Genomic DNA, 8,613 nt, shown 5'->3' with positions numbered 1-8,613 from the left:
CGCCACCACACGCACTCCCCTGGAGGGTCTACCTGTACACACACACGCAGCACACACACTCTGAAGACACACTATGCCGCACGCTCATACTCGGTGAGCTGCTCTGCACGGGGGGAGACAGAGAGGGGGAGGAGGGGGGAGGGGGAGCCACAGGGGACGGGGTGAGAAAACCTGAAGAAGAAGAAGTGAAAGTGACTCTTCAGCAGCAGCCGAGAGACGATGAAGCTCTGAGAGGGTTTCTATCCATCCTCACCTCGGTGCTGCACACACTGACCCCAGAGAGTGAATAAACACACACACACGCTCATCGTGTGACCTTCTGCACATCACACAGACTGTATAAAACATGGACGTATTCTCAGTGACGTCACACACTGGTGTCTCTGAAGCCCAACCAGGGTTGCGCCATATTGGAAATGCTGACTCACACTAATTTTAGAAAAATCCAGAATCACACTAAGAGGATGATGACCTGACAAACTGCTGCAACACGCCCACCTGTCCATCAGAGCAGCCACACCCCAAATTATGTAAATGTGTGCATAACTCTGAGCCTTAATATCAAAACAGAACAATTAAAAATATGTCACTTCCTGTGCCTGAATACAGACAAAGAAACAAACTATTGTGTTCCTGTGTTTATTTCTGCTGTAAAGATTAGCATTTTAATATGAGACCTGATGGGAATTCATTGGCTTTTGGAGCCAGCCCCAAGTGGACAGTCAGGGAACTGCAGGTTTTAGTAAGTATGCAACCGTTTTGTCTTTCAACACTGAAGGTTACCACTACGTTCATCCTTACAAACATGCTCACTGACCTTAACAGGTGACCCAACGCAGCGTAGGGTTAAGTTCAGTTCAGAATATTTAAAACAGATAAAAGCAACGTGGACCTGCGAAGACGACGTTCACAGAGCTCAGGGTCAATCATCTCCTCAGTCACCGTAACAAACTTTAATTAGACTTGACAGGTGAAGAGTTAATAATGAAGTTTGGGTCAGAGTTTGACCTGCGGGGGGCAGTATGGAGGAGAGATAACGAGAGGCTGCAGGACGTCTGAAATAAAGTCTTGAACGGATTTGTGAGCAGCATTAACTTTAATAAAAGTCAAAATCCATCACTGAGAAAGGTGTATTTTGATTTCATGCTTTGACCCATGTCCCATCTGATAACATGGAGGAGGAGGAGCTTATGACTTGTTATGGCGTTATTTGTATTCTACGGCGTATGATACACATCTGTAGTGATGTTTGATGTATTTTTATAAAGCTGCTGAGAAACTTTCATCTCGTGTGTGTTTTGGCGCCCCCTGCCTCTCGTACTGGAAACGTATCACTAAATGAATCTTTGCTGTGGCAAATGTAAATAGAGAGTCTTTAGGAACAGCACAGATCTGATGATGACAATAAGAGACATTAAAAAAATCTTTACAGTCGTAATAAATCAGGCAGACAGGCTGTGTGGAGGTAAACCACAGACTATATGAATGTTTGAAGCCTGAGTGAGGTCCCCCATCTGTTCCTGCAGGGGGCGCGCTGGAGTCCCATCGATGGCGGTCTCCATGCGGGAAATGCTGTCTCATGCTGTCTAACTTTCAGTCAACCTAACGACAGGCTGAGAGCTGGAGCTGAGGCGGGTTTTAAACCTCCTGACAAACCATTACACCACGCCCACCTGTCAATCAGGTCAGCTACACGCCTTATTGTGAATAATTCTTATCCTTCATCAAATCAAAACTGATGAGTCATCAAAACATTCACCCCCCCCCCCCCCCCTACAGTGTGTGTCGAGACATGAGCTAATCACACCTATTTGGTTTTTTGAACCAGGCTGTAAACATGTTAATCTCTGAACGACTTCAACTTTCAATGGGTCATTTGTGGTTATAGTAATAGTATATCCGGGTGGGCTGGGTCTGAGGGGACCAATGTGAGATGGGATATGGGGCCCCAGAAATGCTGGAGATGGCCCAAGAGCAGCCTAGTGTGGATTCATCCTGCAGAGTATGTGCTTAGGTCAGTCCGAGTGTATTAAATACCACGAGTAATGACTCTGCGTGAGTAATGACTCTGCGTGTGCGTGTGCGTGTGTGTGTGTGTGTGTGTGTTCATATAAAGCCGGTGCACCTGCCGCTGACACACGCATACAAAGAGAGACGGAGCGTGAGCAGGAAGCAGCGGCGGATCAAACAGAGCAGCTCTCTGAACCGGACAGTGATCGTTTCCTCTCCGGTGATCCCCCTCACTCTCTGGTCCTTATAAGCCGAACATCCCGGATCAGAGCCCGGTGACTAACGGACTGTCAGCCGCCGAGAGGAGCACAGACACCGGCTGCATGAGGTGAGAGCCCCGGGGAAACACACAACAGAAATAACTTTATATGTTTATTATTACACTTTTCTCTAACGAGGGGAGAGTCGGTATGTGCTGTCTGTTCCTAAACTGACCTTTACTCTAATATGACCGGGATAAAGGCGTATTCAGCCGGAAACAACCGGCAGAGAGTTTGTAACTCCGTGAAGCCTCCAGTCTGAAACAGTGTCGTTAGTCTGTAATAACAGTCTACTGTTATGACTGTCATTATACAAGAGATAATAACTCGTGGTGCTAAAAATCCAGCCCGTCAGTTTCAGTCTTGATTTTAAGTGCTTTAAGAAACAGACTAACACATGAACTGTGTAGGATGCACAACTCTCTGTTCTTGTGTTTTCAGCCATGTTGTCTCTGACAGCAACCAAAGGTTCAAAATAAAACTGAACATCTGCAATCATCATTCAAATAAGGAAGGCTGGGCTGTTTTTAAACCTGGTATAGAAGTGTTGGACATTTTGACAACCCCAGCCTGTTCTTTATTCGGACAAACCCTCTGAATCATTGGTTCTCAACTGGTGGGTGAGGGCCCAAAAGTGGGTCGAGGGACTGTTTTCATCTGGTCCTGAATTCATAGCTTTCAGTCACGTGACTGGTTCAGCAGACTGGAAGTCAAAAAGAGTTTAGAACAGTAACAGCCACCACTGAAAACACTGAAGGACTGAAGCACGGACTTGCACATTTTCCATCTCCACTAAACGACGCTTGTTTACATCACCTGAAAACCAAAGTCAAACTGAGATAGGAGGAGAAACTGAGAGTTTGGCTCACCTGCTAGACCGATTTTGTTGATGTTAAACCAGTGCCTCATCTGTCATGATGAACTTGTCTGAAAGAATGTAGCTTAATTAGAGTGTCTGGGGCGACTGGCTTAGCCTGTTTCCACGGTGCACAGACCTCTTTCAGTCTCTGTCAGTCAGTGTCCTGGGACTGGGGTAGATCACTATTTTGATTTCTTTCACTTCCTCTCTTTTCCTACTGGACCTCCTTTAGTACACTTCCTGGGTCCCCCCCCCCATGATTGGTTACTGTTTGCACTCTGTCCCTCATGAGTTAGTTTGAATTCACCTGCTCACTGCTTAATTAAGACTGCTCATGTTTTCATCGCGGCAGTTCAGAACTTGTCAGCACTGTTGTTTGAAACATCCCATGAGTGTTTTCTCTTACCCTCGTTATTTAACTAGATTGGATGAAATAAACCTGTTTATGTGGATTCCTGCATCCTGACACGATGCCCCCATGGTGAACAGGGACAGACATTTTTGTTAAAGGCAAAGTGAATACAATCTTTGATGTCAGGATGGGGAGAGGTCCGTTCTTTTGCCGTCACCGGGACAACCTGACAGCATTAATCCACAATCTTTCTTTCCACCTTCAACTGACTTTAGTTTGAAAAATTAAGAATAAAACACGTCTGAGGCCCCTGACTTCTCAGTAGTGTACAGCAGCAGATAGCCTTTCTGTGTGTGTGTGTGTGTGTGGACAGTCACAGTTTGCATAACGACCATATCTCATATCTGACCTGTCAGTGTAAACAGAGCTCACAGTCAGAGCTAAATTTAACCCAAAGGATTCTCGTTCCAGGAACTTCTCCTCTCCGTTCTCTTTTAGCGGCTTCTCCTTTATCAGCTACACACACACACACACACACTTCCATAGCTCTAACAATCTGATATCAGGAGCTGAATGGCTTTGTTGTCAGACATGTTTGGTAGGTTGTCTTTGGTTTTGTTACAGCAGCAGAGACAGTGTGCTTCTGTTTTGAAGAGGGTGTGTGTGTGTGTGTGTGTGTGTGTGTGTGTGTAGGACAGTGGTCACGGACAGGGAAACTAACAAAAAGACAATTGCACCTTCATAAAACAACAAAAATAAGGCCTTTGGGGTTCTAAAAGGTGGAGTGGAGTCTCCACAGCCACCCACTAATTCTACTACAATTCTACAATTCACTTAGCAGACGCTTTTATCCAAAGTGACGTACATCAGAGAGTAAGTACAACACAAGCACGGATCTGGAAAAAAGGGAACAATGTCATTAAGAGCATTGACACACAGGTGCTGACAGGAAGTGACCAGAGGCAAAGCACAACATTGAGGGCAGTTCTTGAGAGCTCTAATCAGTATAGAAACCATCTTATAAGTCGTCGTTATCAAACAAAAACCATCGTTGTAGGTATCCACTGAATGAAGCCGTAGCTTGACGCTCCCAGAACTCCTCTCTTAAGTAATTTTCACCCAAAAAATCCACGGGACCAAATGATCAAAGTTTAAATGTTTACTTAAACATAAATAAACAAAAAACAGATACAGGTTAGTCCAAAACTATACAAAAAGAGAGATGAGGAGAGAGAGGTCAAAAGACTGTGTGGCTCCACTCTCTACTAGTCCGAACTGAGCCCAATTAAGTCCACAAGCCCCTCCCCCTCCCAGATCCAATGAACAAAAAGTATTACATGCATCCATAAATTTAACATGATGAGCAATAAGGCTCCTACAATCGTCATTACCATCATCATCATCATCATCATCAATAATATGGAGACCATCATCATTAAGTTAGTAGGTATTCATGAAAGAGCTGGGTCTTTAGCTTTTTCTTAAACAAAAAGTGGAGCCTGATCAACCCTTGGTTAAAACCCTCTTTCCCCACACACACACAATCTTATGACACTCTTCCCACAAACACAGAGAAGCCAACTGAAGGTGTTGATTCTCCGGTGTCACACATCTAACTGAGGGAAAGAGCAGCCAGGCTGATGAGCACCGGCTGGCTGCTCATCAGGACAGGTGCTCTCAATGAGAGGCTCGTTAGACGCACTGCAGGTCACATTGTGTGTGTGTGTGTGTGTGTGTGTGTGTGTGTTTCCAACCTGTGCCCATGTCTGATACTCTGAAACATTCATTCACTGTTTGATGAATTATTTACTCTTGTGCTGACTGAGTTACACACCAGCGTAATAGAGAAGTGTGTGTGTGTGTGTTTGTTATAGGAAATGCGGCGTCTGTCAAAGAAGAAGAATGTTGCCTTCACTCTGCTGTTTCTCATCGGTGGATTTTACTTCATTAACCATTCAGACTTCCTCATTGCTGTGAGTACACACGCACACACACACAGGATGAGGTTACACTGTAACCTCATCCTGTGTGTCAATGATTTTAAAGAAGCACAGATTTCAGGTTTCATATCTTTGCTTTTATAAAGTAATAAAATCATGTGTTTGTGTCAAAGGGTCTGAGGACGTCCTTGGAGCCCCCTCCTCGGGTGCTGACCTGGGAGGCAGAGCGTCCCGTCAGCAAGGAGTCGTGGGTGGAGCAGGGCGACTTTCTACCTCTGAATGTGTCCTATCAGCTGCTGGCTGGATCTGCGTCCCCTCAGCAGAGTGAGTCACACTGACCTGAGCTCTCAGCTAATTTACTCTCAGGTGGGAAACTCTGAGTTTCAGGTTCCAGATCAGCTGATTTGAGTTTGTTAAATCAAATCTGAGTAGGTCCACTCGGTGTTCAGCGCATGCACCACAACGATAAAAAGCCAGCATTTCACTAGCAAGGAGCACGCCACAACAGTATTAGTACATTTAATGTGAATTGGAAGATATATTGACAGATGTGTATAAGATGGCCGTCGTCTTTAAGACTGGGCTGGGAGGTTGATCGGGCGGGCGAGAGACTCGGAGTGGGGCTTCCATCTCGGGTATGGATCCACCCGAACTGATTACGGCCCCAGACTGTAGGGATGAGGAAGGAGGGAAGGGATGAGGAATGAGGGAAGGGATGAGGAAGGAGGGAAGGGATGAGGAAGAGGAAGGAAGGAAGGGATGAGGAAGGAGGGAAGGGATGAGGAAGGAGAGAAGGGAGGGTGGGTAGAAGGATCTGAGACAAACGGGGTGTGGTGAGGTGACCAGGTGTTAAGTAGGCTGTCAGGTAATTCGAGGTGTGGTTTTAGTTAATACATGAACTCCATTAATGGAGCCCTGATACTATAATATGACTTGTGTTATTGTTGCCGTGGTAACCAACAGGTATATGGACATGGTTTGAAGTGAACGTTCTGGTCTCATGTGGACTTTAAAGAACTCATAAAACGACAGTTACAGTTGAAATGAAACAATAAGAATGAATCCTCTTGTAAACATAACATGTGTTGCTTTTATTTTGAAGGTAGATAAACAGAAGTGTGTTGCTTTTATTTTGAAGGTAGACTGTAGAAGACACAAGTTTGTCTGATGTCGACCTTTAAGAACAACACGGTTTATTAACAATAATATAAGGGAAAAGAACTACACTACCCATAACACTTAGAGTGTCACAGCTGAAATATTCAGCATGTGTGAATGCCAATGGCGGAAATCGCCCCCACAAAACTTTTTCATGGGCTCCAAAATTTCCTCGGGCACAGGCCAGTTTCTGATGCAGACCAGAAACATGTTTCTTTTGTTTCTTTCAGTCCGCGTCTCTTTAAGAGCTCATCTGACTTTAGTCCTTTTACAGTCTTGTATCACAGATATTTTTGTCTTGTTTCAGGGTTTTTATCAGTTGGAATCTCCTCTGTGAAGAGGCAGAAGGGCAGCTATCTGATCCCCACTCTGCAGTCTTTGTTCTCCCAGTCGTCTCCCGAGGAGCGCTCCTCCATGGTGGTGGTCCTGCTGCTGGCCGACTTTGATGTGAGCTGGAGGGTCAGTACGGTGAAGGAGATCAGGGCTGCGTTCACCTCGGAGCTGGAGCAGGGACAGCTGCTGGTCCTGCATGTTCACCAGGAGTGGTACCCTCCTTTAAAAGGTAGATCCTACAGGACTTCACATCATGGACTGTATGTAAAGAGGGACGATGTGTCTCCACCTCCTCAGGCTGTAAAAAAGTGTAAATGATGCACTTCACATTTGGAGTCAGAGTCGACTGTAGTGCCGTCCATCTTTTTATACAGTTTACATATCCATGTTGCTCTGTTGATGCAGTGATTCTGACACGAGGCTCTCTGGTGCTCCTGCAGGTTTAAAGAGGAACTACAACGATGCTCCAGATAGGGTGTCGTTCCGCTCCAAACAGAACTTGGACTACGCCTTCCTGATGCACTACAGCGCCGCTCTGGGTCGATACTACCTGCAGCTGGAGGACGACGTCTCCTCAGCTAAAAGCTTCCTGAGCACCATCAGGAGGCGCGTGGACGAGCAGGAACGCAAGACGGGGACAACCTGGGCGATGCTGGAGTTCTCCACCCTCGGCTTCATCGGGAAACTCTACAAGTCAGCACACCTTTCTCTCCTGGCCCGCTTCCTCTTCCTCTTCTATCAGGAGATGCCCTGTGATTGGCTGATGTCTCACTTCAAGACGCTGCTGACTCAGAAAGAACAAATCCTGTTCAAGCCGTCGCTCTTCCAGCACATGGGGACGTTCTCGTCCTTCCAGGGGACATTCAACAAACTCAAGGACAAAAACTTTGAGGCCGGATTCTTCAACAATCCTCCAGCCGAAGTGTTTACCGACATCTCCACCTACCAGAAACACTTCCCCAAACTGGCCTGGGAGTCCGGGGAGGGATTCTTCTGGGGACGCTCCCCCGAGGAAGGAAACCATCTGACCGTAGTGTTCGCAGAGCCCGCCGTGGTGACGAGGATTCTCATAGAAACGGGGTCAGGTGGAAAAGACCTGCTGCAGTCGGCTCAGGTGGAGGTGGGCCGTGAGGTGGTGTCCACGGAGAGGCAGGAGAAGACATGTAAAGAGTTCCTGTCAGTGGGGACGTTAAAGAATGGGGGCTTCGAGATGCAGGAGGTGGACAAAGAGATAAGCTCCGCCTCTTCCTGTCTCAGGATCCTGGTGACGGCGTTGCAGAAGGACTGGATAATTGTTAACAAAATCCGGATCTCCATAAAGTCCAGCTCAGGAGTGAATCCGTCCTCCTGATGGATTCGATCTGTTGGATAAACTTTACGTGCCTTTTGAAACTCTTCAAACTCTTTAATGAAACGACGTCTGACCAAAATCTGTGAGAACTTATCATCTTCATCATGAGGAGATGTTAAAGATAAAATTATTTGTAAGAGATTCATGTGTTTTATATTTTTATACATTTAAAGAAGAGCTGTCAGCATTGACGAGTCAATCACATTAATCTCATGTTATTTTGTCCCTTCAGGCTCTCCGTAGATAGTGGTCCCTGTAGGTGTCTCCCTGTAGTCTCGGTGATGTAAGAGAAGGACACTGCTGCATCTTTGAATGTCTCATTTCACTGTAATAAACTCTCAGACAGCTCA

General features: G+C 46.0%; 2 protein-coding genes across 3 annotated transcripts in view; both read left to right on the top strand.

Annotated features, from left to right (window-relative positions):
- Positions 1-623, top strand: part of ap4b1 (adaptor related protein complex 4 subunit beta 1) — a 10,019-nt gene extending 9,396 nt beyond the window's left edge. Inside the window, 1 exon segment of the mRNA XM_020654441.3 lies at positions 1-623. This exon segment is cut by the window's left edge and continues 132 nt beyond it. Within this exon segment, the coding sequence (XP_020510097.2) occupies positions 1-290 (290 nt within the window). The 3' untranslated portion in view covers positions 291-623.
- Positions 624-1,991: 1,368 nt separating this feature from the next.
- LOC109999379 (alpha-1,3-mannosyl-glycoprotein 4-beta-N-acetylglucosaminyltransferase C) lies at positions 1,992-8,613 on the top strand. Of its 2 annotated transcripts, XR_002278635.3 has the most exons (6): positions 1,992-2,338; positions 5,356-5,454; positions 5,595-5,745; positions 6,887-7,141; positions 7,353-8,396; positions 8,496-8,613. XR_002278635.3 is itself a non-coding variant. In XM_020654423.3 (5 exons), exons 2-5 carry the CDS (start codon positions 5,359-5,361, stop codon positions 8,261-8,263), a joined length of 1,413 nt encoding a protein of 470 aa, XP_020510079.2. In that variant the 5' UTR covers positions 1,992-2,338; positions 5,356-5,358; the 3' UTR covers positions 8,264-8,613. The 2 variants fall into 2 exon arrangements, 1 of the variants encoding a protein (XP_020510079.2); XM_020654423.3 differs by having other exon boundaries at positions 7,353-8,613.

The sequence above is a fragment of the Labrus bergylta genome, chromosome 12, assembly GCF_963930695.1.
Source record: "Labrus bergylta chromosome 12, fLabBer1.1, whole genome shotgun sequence".
In the NCBI taxonomy this organism is placed as follows: Eukaryota; Metazoa; Chordata; class Actinopteri; order Labriformes; family Labridae; genus Labrus; species Labrus bergylta.
This window is presented reverse-complemented; position numbering and strand designations above follow the sequence as displayed.